We start from the raw sequence: 21,687 nt of genomic DNA on the forward strand, positions 1-21,687 counted from the left end.
TTACTGTAATAATTATACCAACAAAAATTTGTCTGCTACAGCAAATCCGTTCATGATTTACTTTTCATGGCATAATACGATATTTGGTAGGATTTGTGCGCAAATGATTTGTCTACGTTGGTTGTTTTTTGTGCATATTATGATCTACATATCGTGAGGCGAAGAGAGTACTAAAAGAGCGTCAAATAAATGCAAACATTTATGTATTTTCTGTATGACTTGCATGTGTATATCGATGCACTATCAAAGGGAAAGTTATCGATACATGGGATGCAAAGCACTTCTTTATCGACTCTGCACTTTCCGTCGGCGTTGAATTCGCGCAAGATTTTGAGTGTTTTTTTTGGAACAGTCAGTCGTAGCTGCGGCAGTACAAACCAAAAAAGAGCATACGCAAGCACAATGGGACCGGAATCGGCGAAAAAACGGAAGTCCTCATATATACTGCTGCCCTGCGGTTGGGGATCATGTCAGGAATCATTTGAGAACGAGTTGAAATTGAACGACCACCTAACCGAGCATATTAATGGGTTGCCTCAGAGAAAGTGGGACGTGGACGAGGAGGATGACTCCAAGCTGATTTGCATCTGGAGAGGATGCGACTTTAAAACAGTCTGCGACGAAGAAATTGCACGCCATATCTACTACCATGGATATTACTCGAATCTGCTGTTGCGTGGCAAATGGGAGTGCGAAATGAGTCCTGAAATCCCCACCTGCTGTGCGCCGGCACGCAACGGTGAGAAACTACCGGAGCTGAATGGCAATTTCCATTGCGGCTGGACGGACTGCAATCGATCGTTTGTGTCGGTTGTGGAGTTTCAGGACCATATCGAGCAGCACGCGTCATTCGAGTACGAGATTCAGAAGTCGCCCGACGACCAACGCCCCAAGACGCAATGCAACTGGAGCATGTGCCACAAGAAGCTGGACAATAAATATCGGCTCATCGAGCACATCAGCACACATTCAAATAAAAAGCAAATGGCCTGCTATCATTGTGGCGAGCTCTTTCGTACCAAGACAACGCTCTTCGACCACCTGCGGCGCCAGCCGGACAACAACAGTGAGTACCATCCACACATACAAATCATGTCTGTTCTATGAGTCCTGTCTTATCGCGTGTCTCTTTCTAGCACACAAATATCAATGCGGCCAGTGCTTCAAATTCTTTGCCACGGAGAAGCTGCTACGCAGCCATGTCCTGCGCCACGTGAACTGCCACAAGTGCACGATGTGCGACATGACCTGCAGCTCCTCCAGTGCCCTTACCACCCACATACGCTATCGGCATCTGAAGGACAAGCCTTTCAAGTGCGGCCTCTGCGACACTCGCTGCGTACGCCAATCGGATCTCGCCAAGCACGAGCAGATCGTGCATGCCAAGACTGGACACAATTGCGTTCAGCCCGGCTGCCAATATTCCGTACGCACCTACAACCAGATGCGTCGCGTAAGTTTCGAATCTCTTTGTGTCATACTCGAGCCATTTTACTCATTATCTTATGCTTTACTTGTGCAGCACATTCTTGAGGTGCATGGCCAGAATCCAATTTTCTACGCCTGTCACTGTTGTGAGCGGTACTTTAAGGTTGGAAAATCACTTTCCATGCACCTGATCAGCAAGCACGGCTTCCAACTGCCCTCGGGACACAAACGCTTCACCTATCGCATCGACGACAAGGGCTTCTATCGTCTGGAGACCATGCGCATCGAGAGTCTGGAGGTAACGCAACAGATTCTCGCACCTCAGCTCAAGCCACCAGATGAGATTGACGCCCAGCCACCTATGGGCAGTTGTTATGAGATCGTCAATCCAACCAACGTTGAGCACGAGCGTGTGATTGTCTCAAATGATGCCAATGAGGCGGAGTATTTGGGCGAGGTAGTCATCTCACTGCCCAGCCTGGAGGAAGAAGAATAACTCAGGAATAGGTCCCATTATTACATGAATCCATTAAGGATTCATCATGCGACATACTAAGGCTGTTGAAGGTGCTATTATGCGCCAAAGTACATACTAATAGTTTTAGTCATGACTTTTAAATGAGAGTTAGAAAATTTAAGTCCGTCTGCTTTCACAACCGCCTTACAGTGCCATAGATACTTTTATTTAATAATTAATTTACCGCCTAGCAGCATTTGCTCGTACATATGTAGGCATGTATATTTTGATTTAAATGACGTGGGTTTGTTTTACGAGCCATTAACTCCAATCTCTAACTAGCCTGTCTGTGATTTCCATCTGCTAGTTGAGAAGAAACCGCCCGAATCAGTTTTGAATATGTTTTTATGTAGAGTATTAAGTATAAATATGTGTATCGTCCTTTGTCCAGGTATCCATCGAGTTTATTTTCGTAGCCTCGCATTTAACGTACTGTACATTTTAACCCATTACTGTTACGTTCATTTCAACCCATTCATCCAACTGTTAGTGTTTAAGCTTGAACCAAAATCACAACTGTGTTTCCAAAAGATCGATCGTTCTTTAAAGGCAAATTAAAATTGTAACAGTACATAAGAAAAACCTAGTAAATAAGACAAAAATTGTATAAATACTGAAGGAATTTCAGAAATAAATTAGAATGAAATTTGAAATTTAAGCATTGGTTTGTTTCCTTTTTGTTCTCCCAGAGATGCGTTTACACAGAAGTTAAGTGTAGCCTCTGGTAGTAAATAGTTTCTAGCTGTATAGCAAGGAACTATTTACAAAAACATTTCCATCATCATTGATATGCTATGCCCTGTAAATACTACAAACATTTTAATAAATATTTGAAAATATACAATTCGTAATGAAGTGTTTTAATAAGAGGTTTAAAACAATTACTTAGATGGAACGATGCCGATATTGACGTTGGATAGAACCAAAGCTCCTACTCAAATCATATCCATTTGTACTTCACTTAAATTCAAATTAAGTGGCATGGAAAAGATCGGTTTGCAATGTATTTCTCATGGACAAAAAAAAACACACATTTCTGTGAATCTAGTTTCCCAATGAAGTAACCCGAAATTTTGTGAAGGTTATGTTTTACAATCCGCATATGTACATATAACTTCAATAAAGTTATAACTAGTTTCGTAAATGAATTCACTGGCACGTGCTTTTCTAAAGAGGTTCATTGTTTTAGCTCCAATTAGTGGCAATAAATGGCGATGTGGAAATTGTACATAAATGAGCAGCTGTAGCTTTTTTAATATAGAGTTTTTCCTGTTCCTCTATCCTTCCAATAAATGGGTCAGTTGCATTCTCCTGCCGTATGACTAATCATCCGCACTCAAGCCAAATAACATGGAAACATAACCGTTTCCTTTCTAATGAAATGGCATTAACATCAAACCATTTCGATTTGCAAAAAAAAAAGGGCACGCACTTACATATACAACAAAAAATAATGCACTATATAGTTGTAGGTAAATTTTAAGTTTCTTTTAATTCGGGTAGAATTGAATTTCATTTTTCAGTTAACACTTCTTGCGAGTGGTGCTCAAAAAAAAATCGCGCCAGCGGAATACGGATACACACATTAAAGAATAACAAACATGCGCCGGCTATGCTTTTGTTGTTGTTCATGCCGTTGCTGCTGTAGTTGTTCTTGTTTACTTGGCGTGGGTCTGAGCCTTCCTGAGCTGGGTGAGAATGTTGGACAGCTCCTCACGCTTCCTCTTGGCACGGATGTGTGTGCCCAAACGGCGCTTCAGGAATTTCAAGGCGCGCTTATCCTTGGACACCTTCAGCAATTCCATGGTACGCTTCTCGTAGGGGGCATGGCCAACCACCTCACGCACCAAATCGCGCATGAACTTGGTGTGACGGGTTTGAATCTGTAATGAAAAATATTGATATGTATATAGACAGGCGTACTCAATGTAAACAAGTGCGGACACAATTGAGGCGCCGGCACAAACAGATTTAGCAATACTCACATTCTTCAAACGGGAACCACGTAGTCCCTTGACTTTCTTGACGCCAGTGTATTTCACATTCTTGACTTTTGTAGTCTTATGGCCTCGGTTGAGACCAACGCACAGCTCGTAACGCACTGCCATCGTACCTGTCAACGGAAGAAAACAACAATAATTATATTAAACGATGTAAACACAATTTTGGATTAATATCAATGCACAATTTCCCGATATTATTACGGTATTTACTAGCTTCCAATGTCAACTCAGCGTTGTGAAGCGAAAAATTACATACGAATTTAAGATGTTTGCAATAATTGCGGAATTTTCTGTAGTCCGACCTACCTCAGTTGCTGCTAAAAGGTGGAAAGAGCGCTTTCAGGGCAGCCAAACAGGAAATAATATTGGACTGACACTTGAGCGGTGATGCCAGATCATTCGCAAATGAAGGGTCAGGTAAACTATACGATTGTGTACACTTCAAGTATGTTGCTGTTATTGTAGTTTCTTTTTAAAAATATAGCATCAGTTGCTTTTAGGTTTCTGAGGAGACAACATCGCGGTCGGGTATCAGTGTTCAAGTTTTTTCGTTTTTCTGCTAACGGGCAGTTCGTGGAATTTGAATTTATCAGCAACTTTTTTCGGTTTTAATGTGCTACAGCACATTACTTATTGATTTGCAACTTTTAAACTAATTAAAGGATTCGATTTCAACAGAAACGCAGCATTCGTGCAGAAACGTGCACTTCGAGGCTTTATGGCAGGCAGGAGTAAAGCTGGTCGTCCGATAGGACAAGTATGCACCACCGGGGCTTTTGGGACCACCAGTCGCCGCGCCAACCCTAACGAGGTGCCCAAAAAGGAAGAAGCACCATCAGTTCGCAGAACTAAAGAGGGAAAGAACGACGCGCCAGCCAAATGCGGCCCAACCAAAAGCGCGCCAAATACAAGTGTTGGTAAACAGGCAACTGCGGTAAATGACGTAAAAGTTGACAAGGACGGACTTTCATGTAAGTCGAAAAATTCCAAGATTTCTACCACTTCTGATGAAATAAATGCGGGAAGCAAAAGTGTGGTCGACAAGGAAATTGTGGTTGCCATGCAGTATGACGGGGACCACAAGGGTCCTTTTATTGTTTATGTGGACAAGGCTAGCGAAATGGGAGTACGCAAAGCGATTAACCAATTCGAGTTAATCGAGCTGCTCTCTTCGCTAAAAATCAGTGGCATAGAAGAAGTAAGCAGGATAGGGCATGGCAGGTGTAAGGTCACTTGTGTGTCGGCGCAAAGCGCCAATGACCTGGCCTCATTGGAAGCTCTCGCTGTTCACGGCTTCGAGGCCAACATTTTTAAGCATTTCACTAGAAAGGCTGGGATTATTTTTAACATTCCCACGTATATGTCAACCGACCACATGATGGAACTCCTGTCGGCGGACATTCCCATAATGCAGGTGGAGAGAATTTTCAAAAAATCAAGGGACACAGGGGACTTGGTCCCTACCTCCAGAGTAAAGATCTGGTTTAAGGGACACCAGGTGCCAAAAGAAATAAAATTTCTATATACAAAGGTGGCGGTACAACCGTTTATACACTTCAAACAATGCTTCCGTTGCTTACGTTTTGGCCATATGGCCAAGCACTGCAAGGGGAGTGCACGGTGCTATAAGTGCGGAAAAGAACATGAGAGAAAGGACATTTGCACTGATATTGCTTGTGCCAATTGCAAAGAAGGCCATATGGCAACATCACCCCATTGTGCAGCCAGACAAAAGGAATTCGCTATTCAAAAGTGTATGGCCTTGGAGAATATGTCCCGAGCAGAAATTAAGAAGACTCATCCGTCTCTCTTTAAGAGGACGGTGCCTGATCTAAGAGATCAGTCAGAATTCCCTTTTTTAAGAAGGCTAAATAATAGCTCAGGAAAGCGCGAGTACAGCAGCCACGAAGTGGCGAAGGAGGTGCATCCCATTGCACCATATGCCAGGGTAGCTAGGCTTCCAGGCAGAGCTCTCGGGGAAACATCCAAGCCCAAGCCGTCCAGATACGGCAATACAACTAGTCATAACTTGGCAGATACCGCTCACAGAGCGGAGGTGCTTGAAGTTGGTACCACCAAAGTGTCTTTAGCCCAAGAAAAACTTAATATAGTGGAAAAGAAAATATCTAACTTCATAACGGACCCAAATAGCGGAGCGGGCCCATCTCTACAGTTCTGGGAGGAAATCAGGGATCTCATAAATGCTGCTAATGCGGAGCTAGATGCAAATCAAATTTGCATCGCCTCGGCCTTGACAAGCACAGCAACAATATGAGAATCCTCCAATTCAACATCCAAAGCCTGACTTTCAACAACAACAAACAAATTCTTCACATGTTCCTCCTAAACAACAACATAGACATCGCCATTCTGTCGGAAATATGGGTGAAAGACAATTCAGAGTGTGGAATTCCTGACTTTAACTTTTATGGAAAGCCAAGGGAAGACGGATACGGTGGAGTAGGGATGTACATAAGAAGGGGAATCAAATTCAAAATCCTAAAGATTAAAAACGACATGGAATGTATGGGCATTCAGACCCTAAATCTAAAGAGAAATTTGTGCCTTTACGGTATCTATGCGGCCCCCTCATTATCAGTGTCTATCCTGAAAAAGGGGGCAAAAGAAATTTTCGAGTATGCGGCATCATTGAGCATTGCTTCACTAATATGTGGGGATTTTAATGCCAAATCCACAACATGGGGCAGCTCCAGTAGCGACGGCAAAGGACATGGCTTGGAACGGGCGGCAGCTAACTCGGGCTTTGTATGTATGAACGACAGCTCCCCTACGTTTTCTCGTTGCCCAGGTCAAAGCTCGGTGCTGGATCTGACTTTCTGCAATACGAGTAGTATTCAATATAGATGGCAGGCTCAAAGCAGCAAACTAACAAACAGCAACCATTTTCCAGTCTTAATAGACTTGGTCCAATTCTGCGCGAATACAAGTCACAAAAAGGTACTTCATAATAGGATTGCGAGAGTTTTCGCTAATAGTGACTTTTCAAACCTGGATTCACTCAATGGCAATGTTCGCCTTATCACAAAAACCAATACAATTACGGTATCAAGCAAAAACAAATATGTACCCAAGAGATGGTGGAACGAGGAAGTTGACAAGCTGTTTCGCCTTAGAAATGCCTGCAGGAAAAAGTTCTATTTCACCAAAAAGCTGGAAGATGCGGAGCTACTCATGGTAGCAGAAGCAAAGCTGCAAAACCAAATAAAAAACTGTCGCAGAGCTAATTTTAGGCAGTATATTGACGAAATGACGACAGCTCCCACACTGTGGAATGGAACAAGACATTTAAAACTTTATAAAAGAATGAAAAGGACAGCTAACACCTGGTCAAAAGCAGAGGACGAGGAGTTCCTTATGATAGTAAAGAACACGCCAACCACAACATTCAGTTGTCCACGTATGGCGACATCATTGGTCCAGGAAGGGGTCCCCATTTTGTTTAACTTTGAGGATTTTATGTCAGTGTTGAATGCGAGAAATCCAGATTCGGCATGTGGGCTCGATGGCATCTCGTATAGGATGCTGCAGACATTACCGAACCCTAAGAAGAATCAACTTTTTAATATGATAAACGACATTTGGCGGGCTGGAGTCTTCCCAGAATCCTGGAGACAGATCAGGCTGGTGCCGGTACCAAAAAAGGGCTCAAACTCTGACCTCGTTTGTAACCACAGACCAATCTGCCTGCTTAGTGTTCTGTTAAAAACAGTAGAGGGTCTAATCAAAATGAAATTCGACGAACATATTGCCAGTCGCGACCTGCTACCGGAAAGATCATATGCTTTCAGGAAAGGAAGATCGACAGCTCTATGCATAAACGATCTAATTAACAAGATCCAATACCTTAAGACTGAGGGTTTCCAAGTTGTGGCAGCATGTCTAGATCTAAAAAAGGCTTTTGACTGTGTGGATATTGAAACCTTAGACCACCAGCTTCGTGCCGTGGAGTTTGATCCACACCAGGTAAGGTGGATAACTGATTTCCTCCGACGCAGATATCTGGTAAAGGGGTCGAGCAAAGCTGAAATAAATAGAGGAGTTTGCCAAGGTAGCTGCTTAAGTCCCACTCTTTTCAACATTTACACAGCCAAGTTACACACCATAAACAATTCGAACTGTCTGCTTTTTCAATATGCAGATGATTTCTTTCTGATCTGTTTTCACAAGAAGTTTGATTTAGCCGTTTTAACGCTAAGTGAAAGAATAGAAAAATTTGAAAGAGAATGCAGCAGGCTCAACTTATCTTTTAATCCAGCCAAATCCAAAGTCATTCACTTCAGCTCACGCAGAAGACAACTAAATTTGGTAAGCCAAGGTTTCCACATTAAGGAAGTTGCACAAATCAGCTATTTAGGCAGGAACATAACAGCAAATAACTCGGCATGCACCCATATTAGTCAGGCTATCTCAGAGGCCAATAAATCATGTGCGTTCATCAGGCTCTTTAGCGGCTGTCAATACGGTGTCAGTCCTAGGCAAGGAATCTTGTTGCACAAGGCTTTCGTCAGGAGCAGGCTGGAATACGCGTGCTCCTCTTTTAGCAGCCTATCCAAGACAGCCCTAGCTAAGGTCAAAAGCCATACCAATATGCACCTGAGAAAAGCGTTAGGACTAATAAAATGTACCCCCATTCAAATCATCTACCACATGGCAGCAGAGATGCCACCGGATTTCAGGATTTTATTCCTCACAGCCAAAGAATTGGCAAAAGCATTTGCTTTCAATTTACCAGTCTGCGATTTGCTGTCATCCACCAGCACGATAAACACTAGTTATGCGAGGGTTTACAGGAGGTTTGCTAACATACTAGACCACATTGAAGAGATTCCTCTAATACCTCTCAAATGCGCAAAAATGAAAGGAGACACGGATTTTTTGAAGGGCTCAGCAAGAAACAAGCAGTCCATGGATAATTCAACCATGCGCCTGATTTTTAATGAGAAAGCCTCCAGTCTGAGAAGCAGAGGCTTTAAGCTATATTTTACCGACGGATCGGTCACCTCCAGCCACTCAAGCTCTGCTTTTTTGCAGGAAGAATCAGGGTTTGTAGATAGTTTCTATACAAACAAAATCCTCTCGTCTCTCTCCTCAGAGCTTATTGCAATTGAAAAGGCAGTTGATCATGCAATCTGGTTGAGAATTTCCCATGTGGCAATTTTAACGGACAGCCGAGGCAGCGTGCAAACACTAATAAATCATTCGCTTAACAATTCCATAGCAAACAACATTAAAAGAAAAATTAATAACTGTTCCAGTGTTTTAGCTGTAGAGTTACATTTCATACCGGGACATGTGGGTATTCCCCAAAATTCCGCGGTGGACACGGCAGCCAAAAGAGCAACAACAGACGGCACCTTCATGGTGCTAAAATGGAGCTTAAAGGATGCAGTGCGTACCATGTACAGTCTAATCCATGACGAATGGGAACTAGAGTACGCCAGATTCGTGGCAGAGAAAAACAGAGCATACTGCGCACTTTTTCCGACCACGCTTGGAAAACCGTGGTTCCAAAATAAGAGCTGCAATTTTAACGCAAACAATACAAAACTAATTAATAGACTGCTTAGTGGATACACATTCGATAAAGTCACTCTTTCAAAAATGCATGTTATCGACGATAACAAATGTAACAGCTGCGGCGTTCCCGATAGCGCATCACACATCATATTTGAATGTCCAAAACATAATACAAATCGACAACGCGTCCCATCGCTAACCAAATATAACAATCTGCACTCTTTCTTTAAGCATGAGGCGGTTCAAGAATATAACGCAATAGTAAACTTCATAAATGACACAAAAGTCAAACTGTAATTTCAAGCAACATCCTACATTTATCTAGTGTGGCAATTTCCACTTCACCAATAAGTGGGCGGCCAAATAATTCCACAATACCCAAGGGCATCGTGGTAACTTAAACCCAAAAAAAAAAAAAAAAAAAAAAAAAAAAAAAAAAAAAAAAAAAAAAATATAGCATGTTGGTAAATTAAGGATATGGAAAATAGTCAACCCAACTAGTTGCTTCTAAAAAGAAATGCCGGTAAAAAGCTTATAATGTTGGATTGAGACTGGGGCAGGCTTGTCAGATCAAACGTAAAGGCAAGGCAAACAACCTGATGATTCTTAAATTTCAAAATATATATCTTGTTTCAGATGCCTATATGAGATATTATTTTTGTTATATCTGCATTTCAAAGGCATTTAACTCCAACTCATCAGAGATTAATAGAAACTAATTTAATTAATTAGTATTTTAACAGATTTTTAGATTACTATCTGTACCTAACTTTATTTTATTCCTAATGATTTTATTGTAACAACAGTTAGCTAGTTCAACGCAAAACTTCAGTAATAATTAATTCGATAAAGCTTCATTAAAATATTATTCCCCTTGAAACCTGCCGATAACATTCTATAACTGTGTGGCAGTGATTACATGTAAGCGTTTGTAAAATTTGGCAGCACACTGGTGTTTTTCCATTGACACCTAAACTTTGTTATCGATAAGTCGGTAAATAATATACACCTCTCATAACGTGTGTGTTGCCATTCGATTGCTGTGTGAAGTTGACAGAAGTGTTACACATAAAATAACATTTTGGAAGTGTAATTTGTAAATTCCTTTGAATCACTTAGTCTATTTGTGGTTGATCAGCTAAATATCGTGTCTACAGGTGCCACGCGCCTTTTAAATTATTAATAAGTTCGTGTTGGCTGGGATGGCAACACTGTATTCGCCGGCCATGTTATGATATGCAAAGAAAAAGAAGACTACTACTTGCGTAGACACGTGTTTAATTTGTGCTGCTACACTCTTATAGAAAATTGTGTCAACATTAGCGGAAAAATAGTGGAAATTATATAAAATCGTAATTCAAGTGTGCACAAATCAAAAGCAATTCAAAAACAGTTAATTCTCCCAATCGTTCATAAAGGTAAGCGCTAAATTACTTACGCGGAACATAACCTACTACAAAGTGTTGCCAAAACAGTCGCATTCACCGTCAACGTCGCGTAGACGGCGACGTACAAGCGAAGCAACGAAAATGGTGTCATGTTGCGTTCCACGCAGTTTGTTATAGAGTGTTGCGTAGTAAATGGGCGAGAATTTTGTTGGTCATCCGTCCGATTTGTTATTCATTCATTTTGATTGCTGTTTTTTATTGAATGTTGTGTGGGACACAGCCCAAATTGTATGTGTGTGCGTGAGTGCTGATGGTCCTTAATGCAAAAAATGTGCAACCTAATCAATAGGTGGCAACACTTGGTTCGGCTATTGTTGTTGTGTTGCGCCGTCACATGCGGCGGCACCATTTACCGTAAGAAATGCCGCTCCTGCATTTGCAAATTGAGTGCCCTTATGAGATGCGGTGAAAAAAAAAACAATTTTACTGTTTTTAATTCTACGCCAGCTGTGGGTTTGTTGTCTATGTACAGATGTATATTTAATATGCACACGATGTATGTATTTGCTATTTATTACTCAGCTCCAAGATTTTATTTGCTTGTTAAACATTTGAGGGGATATGGTTATGGTTACACAATTGATATTGTGGATATATCATACAGATGCATATACTATATGCATTGACCCGCCGCAGTCAGCTCTACATAACCATGTATCGAAATTTGTGCCCATTTGTATGTGCATAAGACTGGCCGTGCCTGAGTCATAGCCATCACATATTCGTATACATATGTATGTAAATATATGAACATGTGTAGATACTTGTGGTTGTAAAATGATTTTCCACTCTTAACACATTAATAAAAACTATATATGAATGTATACTACATGTAGCCCTTTGTCACATTGGTGGGTTATTTTTTGAAGTGTCATTCGGTTTAAATGGTTTGGCAAACACTATTCCGAACTCCCGTGTCTATAAATCAATCGCACCACTAAATGGCCATTGATAAGAAACACATTAACAAATACAAATATTGTACGTTTAATTCAAATATGTTGGCAAACCCATTCCGAAACGAATAACAACATTGCCTTTTGATTATACAATAGAATGCCAACGGAGAATTTATTTCCCCTTTTCGCCGCCCTCGGCCAGCCATATGATTGAGACCACGCTGCCAAGATTATCACAATGTTTGGTTTTTGTTGGTGAGGGATAGTGAGGCGGGCAGAATGTTGCACCTGGCTGCTGGCTGGCAGGCAGGCTGGCATGTCTGTTGTTTTGGTGCGTGCGTGTGTATATAAATAGCGAGACAGAGAGCACGTCGAACATTTGGCCAAATGAGCGCATATTTCGGTCCGCTCTCCTGCTGCCTTGTCGCTCTCTCTCCCTGTCTTGTTGTGTTGTTGTTGTGTGTGATTAGAATGTCGCGAGATTGGTTTGATAACGAACCGCTTTGCGACTCGTTCGTTCGCCATGGTCGGGTTAAACTTTTCATGCTGGTTTTGTTTTATTGGCAATATGTACTATTTGGTGTTTTTGTTTTTTTTTTTATGGAAATTACCATTGTATGTGACGCGCCTGTTGAGTTTTTAAAGTTGACAAATATGCTGATGGGGGCCTTTTGGCTTAGCATTGAAAGTAGCAAACATGTTTGCCTAAACACTCACAGACGCCTATGCATATATGTGTTTTACATAATATACACACTAAATATTTGACGCAGGCTTTCACAATCATCCCCCCCCCCATTCTCCTCTAAAATTCAAGCAAATGCAAAACCGAACAAAGGCTTTTAATTGACACATTTTTGAAGTTTTTATTTTCATTTTTGTCGCTGATTTCGACCTTTTGTTGTGACGTTTGGCGCTTTTCTGATTAGCCTTATCACTGCCGCCCGTCCTGCTGATAATTGCCTTGAAACTTAGTTGTGTGTTGTTTAATGTGGACGAAAAGCACTCTTGTAATTGAAAATTGAAACAACAGCAAAACAATTTAAGACGCAACAGGTTTTTCAAGCACAGATGATAGCCTAAACAATTTTTTCATTGTTCGCCACATTGTTGGCCACAGCGCGTGCGTATCTATGTATGTATGTACCTACATATGTAGATATGTATGTAGAAATGTTTGTATTTATGTTGAATGTTTGGGCGTACGATACAAATAACAATGGTACTCTATAAGCAGCTTATGGCGAGAAATATCATGAAATTGCTGGACTAAAGTTCGTTACAATTGACACAAAATTGTTAACGGCCAACTCAAATTTGAGTTAATGCTAGATACCAATTATTGATCAGTAATAAGGCTGATGTATTATGACCCACATTAATGCGTACTTATGTGTGTATATACTATATGTACGTTTATTATTTCTTAGTAATTTTATGCAGTTTATCACCCAAGTAAATGCTAATTTTATTATTTTTTTGGAATTTAATATCAGCTATGCATACGGAAAAAACTTGAAAAACCCAAGCACCATTTATGAGTATATATAATCTTATGAATATCTATTACTTAAGTAACGTCTAGCCGACAAAATTAGTAGACGTGAACGTGCAGTTCGTTGGAAAGCAAAATAAAACGAGTATTTATGTTTCGGAATAAACAGAATTGTTTTCTTTTTCCAATATTCGACCCCACTAACCCCCTTCCCGATTCCGTTATACAAAATGAAATTGGACAAAAAAGCTGGCTCATGACTTGGGATATGTAATCTATTTAACATTTTTGGGGACCGATATTGGTTCTTGAACAGAGAAAATAATGTTCGGTCGTACTGGATGATCTGTCAAGGTTAACTAGAGTCGTCTTCTTCTGCAACTCACCATATTTTGGCATCCCACTGGGCTCTTCAATTCCACTCATTACACTTTATATTTGTGAGCTATCGCGACGGTATGACCCCAAAATAATCTCTACGCACGGAATGCACTGATATATGTATATGTTTGTATTCAGAATTAAACGCCTATTAAGCGAATTTACCACATTTCAAAAAATGTTTAACGCTTATATGTACATACTCCTACATATGCATACGAGTATATTGATTTTACATTCCACAGTGTTCCTTAACAATATATGTATGTAATATCAAACGTTTATAAAGTAATGTACTCTGCTTCCTACAAATACCCTCTCACTTTAAGCAGAGCTCTCACAATAAAGGTGATTGCAGAATGTGCCTTTTGTCACATTGATCGGATCAGTGCGGCCCAATAATTATTTTAGATGAAGATTTGTTTGACACAACATTTGTATAATAATGGACATTCTATTCGAAATGTTAAGCAAGGAAGCGAAGGTGAAAGGCAGAAAATCAATTCTATTAAATATTGTTATCTTGATTGTATTTACTCATTCACGATTGGTTATTTGTGTTTCCTCTGTGTAAGGAAAATTGATAAATCTATTACGCTGGCGATCCACCTTTAAAAATATTTTGACACAAAGCGATACCTATGTATGTATGTACATATGTAGATGGGCGCATGCGGGGCGTATACGTAATGATTCTTGGATGCGAGCAGACAAAGTGTTGTGTGGGTGGGTGGGTCGGTTGGTGTGAGATCGTGGGTGGGTGTTTGTTTGTGACAATCGACAGTAGGAAAACGAAGAGGCGCTAGAAGAAACGACCACAATACGAACATATAGACGAAGGCAAAGACGCAGACGCATCTCCTCGTATCTTCTCTGAAGTAGCACGCGCAGTCAGGAGCGTTCTACGATCTGCTTATGCTGCAGCATCTTGCCGCCCACACCTACAATGCTAGTTTCCTTTTGCATACCGAGGCGCTACCATCGAACGACGAGATACACGCACGAAACGAAGCCCCCAATCTTGTGGCTACTGACCGGCGCGCGTTTCAAATACGAACATATTTAGGCGTATACATATGAATATATTTTAAATGTGAATGATTACTTTTATCAACGGCTCGAAACGAAAACGAATTCCCCCTTCATTGATTATTCTACTTTTTCAATTGCAAAATATACAAATTATACATTTCTCCAAGTGCGCGTTTTCAGAATAAAAAAAAATTTCTTCTTCAGAGAGACTTCAATTTCGAGTCAAAAGTCAACTTATATCGGGCGCGCCTGAAGCATTTGTTTCACATAATCGAGTGAAAGGTGGGGAGCATGACGTCTGATTTCCATTCAAAATTTGTTGTGCCAACTGGATGTGCTGTGTTTGTCTCTAAATGTTAGTGTGTGTATGTATATATGTGTGTGCGTATGTGACTTGAATTCTTTGGATTTCTTTTTTGCCAACTCGGACTTTTTCTTTTTAGTAGCTGCTTGCGTTAATTATACTCTGTACATGAAATGTACAAGAGTATATTAGGTTTGCGGGAGCTGAAAAATGTAACAGGCAGAAGGAGGCGTGGCAGACCCCACAAAGTATATATATTCTTGATCAGCATGACGAGACGAGTCGATCTAGCCCTGTCTGTCTGTCTGTCCGTCTGTCCGTCTGTCCGTCCGTATGAACACCTGGATCTCAGAGACTATAAGAGATAGAGACACCAAATTTTGCACGAAGATGCGTTATGTGTGTATTCTATACGAGTTTGTTTTATTTTTTTGATTTTCCCCCCCACTTCCCCCCTATGGGGGTTTTCCCGATTTTCCATTCGTATAATCGCCTATATCTCGGAGACTATAAGACCTAGGAACACCAAATTTTAGTCCCAGATGCCTTATGTGAATACGCAGAAAATGTATATTTTGGAATTCCCCTCCCTCCCCCCTCTACCCCGCAAATCGTAACTCCCGTAATTCTTGGAATTTCGAACTAAAATTTTGGAAATACCCCCAGTTGGTTATTATGTGTCCGTATGCCAAATTTCATTATGATAGACCGATTTAACAAGAAGTTATAGCCATAAATATATTTGCTGATGCAGCGCTGCCCGCGGCTGTTGTTGATGTTGCTGTTTGGTTGACTGCGAAAATGCTTACACAGACACGAATAGATGCGCATAGGCATACATACACTCACACAGACGCAATTGCTATGTAAATGTGCAATTATACACCCTTTACGTGAGTTCGAATACCGAGAGAGGTAAAATCGATCAAAATTTTTTTTTATTTTCTTAATTTTTTTTATTTTCTATAATTATTGTAAACATATGTACAGAGTATTTCAATGTCGGGACACCCGACTTTAGCTTTTCTACTTGTTTTCATAATTCGTTTTGTAACGATTTCATAACATCATTGTCGCTCTAGTGTGTTTGTTGTTCTTATTGCGGTTCTTAATGCCAATGCCCAACAATAAAATGCTCATGCTTGCTGTTTTAAGCAGTTGGCCGTATTGTTCTTGTTAGCAACTCTCTCTCAGTCTCTCACTCACTCGCTCTCTCTCTCTTGGGGGCATCTCAACGACTCTTAACGAACCACAAGAAGTGTGGTACGCGTGCTTCCGTGTGCGTAAAGATGGGTCGGTACAGTTCGAACTGGTTCCAATGGGCGGGCCTTCAAAAGAAACAACTAAGCCGTGTTTTTGGGCTTAAGCCATAAATTCCCCAAATTGATGAATATCTCCATCAAGAGTAATGGGAAAGAATGCAGATTCCCACTGTTTGGTGGCACTCTTATTGATGCAAATAATTTGCATATCAATTTGTTGCATTTCGCAAGTACTATATACCATGAATAATGTCGATGTTAATGGTTATTAAATATAATTTTCTCCCCTACATCTAATTGCTGAGTTATATCCTTTTTAAAAAAAGAAAGAAAAAACTATTAGTACATTCTATGTACTAAACCAAGTCCGATCTTCGAAGTGAACTAGATTGTCTAATTGTAGTGTGCGTGAGTGGTTTGCGAGCGTTGACAACTCTTCTTCTTCACTCTTGGGTGGCACTCGCTCTCACCTCCGATGGGCGACCGCCGTTCGCTCTCTAATCGCTCGCTCACACTTTTGTTTTGGGTCCGCTGATCGGTGCGGTCTGCAGCGTGGCGTTCAATTTGCTTTGCACCTTATTTGCTCGTCGCCGCCGCCATTGCCATCGCCGACGTAGTCGTTCATGTGCTTTTTAATGCCAATTCGTACGTTTTCTTCTATAATTATGTATGTTTTTGTTGCTATAAATACGCACATATGTATATATGTATGTATGTACATACCTATTTATATAAACGAGAAATGTTGCCATGCGCGGTCTCGTGATAGCTGCTTTGAATATATGTTGACCTATCCTTCTTATTTCAAATGCCCGCCACCCCATCACCCCCCACAAAATCACAACTCTCTAACTCTGTGTGCTCGTATTTGCAGATTCTTCAATATTCAGCGAAAATGGTATCCGGTCGTCCTCTACTTTATCTGTCACTGCCTAGTGTAGCAGTTATACTTGGCTTGTTTTGGTTTCGGCGTAGAAATAAAAATCGCAATGATGATGAGGCGGCCACTGCCAAAATAGCCGGCAGCAGCGGCAGCAAGGAAGTTGAAGAGCCGGCCATACAGAAGTGCAAAACCAATGGAGTGCAACAGCAACAAAAACAACCACAACAGCAACAGAATGGCAAATTACCGACTGGACAGGCAAGCAAATCGATGAACATCAATGGCAATGTACCAAATGGCGATGGCAATGAGAGTCCCAATGCGATGTTATTTGGCAAGTCGGCACCGATTAAGATACAAAGCAATGGGCGCGCTTCATCGGGCAAACATCAGCAACAAATTGATTCGGAAATGCTTAAATCAAAGATACAAGATGCCGAAAACAAGATACTTTGCTCAATTGATGAGGACTTTGAGAATTTGTCATCGCCCAGAGATTTGCCCGATTCGGTTAACAATCGTATTTCGATACACAATCGTAAGGCAATAAGTAAGACCGAGGAACCGGTGGTTATCAAGGCGACACGCACACCCAAAATCTCTCCCGAGAACTCCTTCTTCGAGAGCATGTACACCAAGGAGTGTGAGCAGAACAATAATTGCGAGAACAGCAGCAGCAACATAAGCAATGGAAATGTGGATGACCCCAAAGTGAATTCCTCTGAGGAGACACAACAAACCGTAGAGAAGTCGCTTAAGTTCGAAAAACCCATGGAGGAAGAGTTACAACAACAACATATGATTGCCAACGCTGTAGAGCATGCTGTGGAGTCACAAACGGTTGTCAAAGACACAGACTCCGATGCCAATGGCAATCAGAAGCGCACTGTGGACTCGGCCAGTCCCTCACTGAGCATTTGCAGTGTACAGTCTGGAGATTCGGGTAAAGGATCCAGTCTCCCACGATCGGAGGCGACCCGTGCCAAGACCTCGTACGAGTTCTTCTTTCCCAACAGTCTGATCGGCCAGCTTTATGGACGCAAACGTGCGTTCATCAATAAAATCAAGGTTAAGACTTCGGCGAATGTGGTGCTCAGCAAGACTCGTTACTCAGGCAAGGTGCGCATCTGCACCATTGAGGGCACTGAGAATGAAATTGATGCTGCCTTGGAGTTAATACGCCAACGTTTGCCAGCCGGACGCTATCCAAATTTCACAATGCAAAGAATCCACTATGCGCTTCCTCAAACCATAGTTCCTCTGTCGCCAGAGAGCCTCATCAATATGCAAGTGAGTTAAAATCAAGAATCGCTGTTAATGGTATTACTAATATTAATAATTCCATCTTGGCATTTGCATTTGCCATTTTAGCTTAAACTGATCGAGGGCATCAATAATGATGTGGCTGTGACTACGGTGCTTTCGGGCTCGCACTTATTTGTGCACCACCCCCTGCATCCTTCACACCCAACGCTGCCCGTGCTACAGAAGAGCCTCTACGACAGCTACTTTAACATGGAAGCACCCGTGTTGCCGAGCATTGAGATCAGTGCCGTTTGTGTCATGCCCGTTAATGGGGTATGGTATCGCGTGCAAATCGTCGATATTGATTCTGAGGATGAGGAGCGCTGCGTCGTCAAATTCCTGGACTTCGGCGGCTATATGAACGTCAATTTCAGCGAGCTGCGACAAATCCGCACGGACTTTATGACAATTCCATTCCAGGCAACAGAATGTATATTGTCCAACATAGAGCCTGTCGGTAAGAAAGACCAAGAGAGAAAGAGAGAGAGAGGAGAGAGAGATAGCATCTTAATTCTGCATTTAATAACAATCTTTACACTCAACTGATGATTGCTAATTGTGTCCCGTTTTTATTGCAGACAAAACCTGGTCGGTCGAGGCGGCTGATATCCTCAATCAACTTACCAAAGGCATTGTCTTGCAAGCACAAGTCGCCGGCTACAATAGCCATAATATACCAGAAATATATTTATTTGCTACTTTAGGTCCAAATGTGAGTAATACCTACATATATAATCTGTAGACAGTTATAACTTATCAACCAACCAACAATACCAGAGTTTCATTAGTTTGAATTTTGTCACATCTCGTTCAGTATTTATAGAAAGTAAAGCTTATAGTTTTTAGTTTTAGCTTTCCTCTATTGAAAGATCTTTAGTTATAGATACAAGTACAAGTTCAGTTCTTTATTTTACATACCTACGTGAAGAAATTTAGCTTATTGGTTCATTTAAAATTATGTAATACAATATATAGATAGATAACTTTTGCTCATTTAAAGTAAATTTTTGAAGTAAAACTTCAATTTGGATTAGGAATTTTAGATTTTAGATAATTGATTGCAAATTTTCAATTAATACCTTTTGTTACAATTTTAAGTGAGCAGAAGAAAGGAGAGATTGTTCCGATCAGAAACTGATGAGCTCTAAGAATTGAAAGATCATTTGAATGCTCTAAAAAGTTTCGTAAATAGCAACTTTTACCACAAAATTTAATTCTAAAATATTTTACTACATACTTTCCACGCATATTTTTCAGAATGTCATATTTATCAATAAGGAGCTTGTCGCCAGAAATCTCGCACGATGGGTGGAGATGCGTGACTAACAGCATTCGTGAACAACAACTAGTAGCAAGTAAAACTAAATTTGTGGCAGCAAAACCAACAACAGCAACAACAACTGCAACACCCTAAACAAACCAACCAAAACAGCAACAATAAACTTGAGTCCTAAGGGGGTCGGTCAGAGGCCATTTTGCACATGAAAATATGACCGATTCGATCAATCTGATGATCACAAATGACCGGTCACAAAATTATGAAAGATTGTGGAATATGGCTGCGCTGAGAAAGCCAATAGTTACATGCATATATAGGTATATACATACACTTACTAACACTCATACGCATACACACACTCACGCCTACACTAACCCGCACATTTAGATTCATGCATACATATATAGACTATGTATCTGTATATATATTGTGTGTGTGGCCATAACAACAACAAATGCCAACAAAGAGATGTGAATTGCATGAGAATCGGCGATGGCTTTAAATCCAGATATAGGCTGCTAACTAACCAGCTGTAATTAGGCTTTGACTTTTACTCGGCAACTAAATTGATGGGTGACCTTTATTTTTTGTTTTGGTTTTGGTTGCACCCCCCCACCCAAGGTTGAGGAACCAACGAACCGCTTAAGATATTACCATACTCAGTTTATAAGTAGAGTTAGAAGTGTAAATAATTTCCTTTTATAAAATTAACGGGGTTATATAGCAACAGCACCAACTACAAAACCAACAAACTATAATTTTATCAAATAATTAACAAAGATAAACAAGAGTCAAAGCAAATGCATTGTTGTGCTACACACATAGCTAGCTCATGCATAATTACACACGCAAACACATCTACACACACCTACACACACCTACACCCACACACAGACAAAAGCAACATCAATTGTGAATTTTGAGAGATTGTTTCATATGTGTACATAAATATAGGCTTTTATATAAATGTATAAGTAACTATGCTATGCAAAATTTGTATTTCTTATTATATATATTGTGTCCTATTTTTTTGTTGTAAGTTTTTATTTCTCAAATGAATTCATTTCGTTTTTACTCAGACCATAAAAAGTACAAGCAAGTTTCTTTTGCACTTCAAATGTGCAAAGAAGCGAAAGAACAACAAACAAGATATAGAACCGGACAACAAAAACAAACTTCAATAACTACGACAACAAATAGAGCAGGCAAACACACAACAAATAACATAAAATTCATGAATTTATAAGTGTTCGAGTAAATATGTGGCATTTGTAATGCAGCGACTGATCAGCTAATTAATTACAGTTTATATAAATTACAAAATAGTTTCAGATACACATGTGTGTTGTGCCATCTTTAAAAACAATTGGAGAACGTAAAGTCGGATGTCCCGACTTTGAAATACTCTGTACATATATGTAGAATAATTATAGAAATGAAAAAAATTAGGAGCAGAGAGAACCCATACAGTAAAAACTCCCTTCGGCGGCCAAAAATTGGCTTACCGTGAGTGTCCGGCCAGGAGAGTTTTCACTGTATGGCTATAACTTCATCTGAAATCGGCCTATCATGATAAAACTTGGCATACGGGCTCATAATCACTAAATGGAAGTACACCTAATTCTGTTTTTACACGGCCGTCTTTACACGGTTTTGATTTTGGTGTCCCTAGGTCTCAAAATCTCCGAGATATAGGTGATTATACGAACGGAAAATCGGGAAAACCCCCATAGGGGGAAGTGGGGGGTGGGATTAAAAAAATTAACACAAACTTGCACAGCGTACACACATCAGGCATCTTTATGCAAAGTTTGGTGTCTCTAGCTCTTATAGTCTCTGAGATCCAGGTGTTCATACGGACGGGCGGTCGGACAGACAGACAGGGCTAGATCGATTCGTGTTGCCATGCTGAT

General features: G+C 40.6%; 3 protein-coding genes across 3 annotated transcripts; 2 read left to right on the forward strand and 1 right to left on the reverse strand.

Annotated features, from left to right (window-relative positions):
* The first annotated feature begins 358 nt into the window (after nucleotides 1-358).
* On the forward strand, nucleotides 359-2,603 carry LOC115629670 (histone H4 transcription factor). The gene is made up of 3 exons (XM_030526188.1): nucleotides 359-1,066; nucleotides 1,137-1,453; nucleotides 1,523-2,603. Exons 1-3 carry the CDS (start codon nucleotides 403-405, stop codon nucleotides 1,922-1,924), a joined length of 1,383 nt encoding a protein of 460 aa, XP_030382048.1. The 5' UTR covers nucleotides 359-402; the 3' UTR covers nucleotides 1,925-2,603.
* An 805-nt stretch (nucleotides 2,604-3,408) lies between these two features.
* LOC115629702 (60S ribosomal protein L36) lies at nucleotides 3,409-4,275 on the reverse strand. The gene is made up of 3 exons (XM_030526220.1): nucleotides 4,255-4,275; nucleotides 3,931-4,058; nucleotides 3,409-3,828 (listed from the first exon to the last, which is right to left on the reverse strand). The coding sequence occupies exons 2-3, from the start codon at nucleotides 4,051-4,053 to the stop codon at nucleotides 3,604-3,606; spliced, it is 348 nt and encodes a 115-aa protein (XP_030382080.1). The 5' UTR covers nucleotides 4,054-4,058; nucleotides 4,255-4,275; the 3' UTR covers nucleotides 3,409-3,603.
* A 6,282-nt stretch (nucleotides 4,276-10,557) lies between these two features.
* On the forward strand, nucleotides 10,558-20,854 carry LOC115629701 (A-kinase anchor protein 1, mitochondrial). Its single transcript, XM_030526219.1, has 5 exons — nucleotides 10,558-10,904; nucleotides 17,182-18,480; nucleotides 18,562-18,952; nucleotides 19,074-19,207; nucleotides 19,753-20,854. Exons 2-5 carry the CDS (start codon nucleotides 17,203-17,205, stop codon nucleotides 19,819-19,821), a joined length of 1,872 nt encoding a protein of 623 aa, XP_030382079.1. The 5' UTR covers nucleotides 10,558-10,904; nucleotides 17,182-17,202; the 3' UTR covers nucleotides 19,822-20,854.
* Nucleotides 20,855-21,687: the final 833 nt, after the last annotated feature.

Source organism: Scaptodrosophila lebanonensis, unplaced genomic scaffold (genome assembly GCF_003285725.1).
Source record: "Scaptodrosophila lebanonensis strain 11010-0011.00,11010-0021.00 unplaced genomic scaffold, SlebRS2 tig00000161-arrow-arrow-pilon, whole genome shotgun sequence".
NCBI classification, from domain to species: domain Eukaryota; kingdom Metazoa; phylum Arthropoda; class Insecta; order Diptera; family Drosophilidae; genus Scaptodrosophila; species Scaptodrosophila lebanonensis.

Bases quoted from the DNA above. Each gene is read 5' to 3' on its own strand.
- LOC115629702 (XM_030526220.1), bottom strand. From the start codon at position 4,053: ATGGCAGTGCGTTACGAGCTGTGCGTTGGTCTCAACCGAGGCCATAAG. The intron at 3,829-3,930 runs GTGAGTATTGCT...TTTTCATTACAG, and splicing joins GTGGTTCCCGTTTGAAGAAT to ATTCAAACCCGTCACACCAA.
- LOC115629701 (XM_030526219.1), top strand. From the start codon at position 17,203: ATGGTATCCGGTCGTCCTCTACTTTATCTGTCACTGCCTAGTGTAGCA. The intron at 18,481-18,561 runs GTGAGTTAAAAT...TTGCCATTTTAG, and splicing joins AGAGCCTCATCAATATGCAA to CTTAAACTGATCGAGGGCAT. The intron at 18,953-19,073 runs GTAAGAAAGACC...TTTTTATTGCAG, and splicing joins GTCCAACATAGAGCCTGTCG to ACAAAACCTGGTCGGTCGAG.
- LOC115629670 (XM_030526188.1), top strand. From the start codon at position 403: ATGGGACCGGAATCGGCGAAAAAACGGAAGTCCTCATATATACTGCTG. The intron at 1,067-1,136 runs GTGAGTACCATC...GTCTCTTTCTAG, and splicing joins GCGCCAGCCGGACAACAACA to CACACAAATATCAATGCGGC. The intron at 1,454-1,522 runs GTAAGTTTCGAA...TTACTTGTGCAG, and splicing joins CCTACAACCAGATGCGTCGC to CACATTCTTGAGGTGCATGG.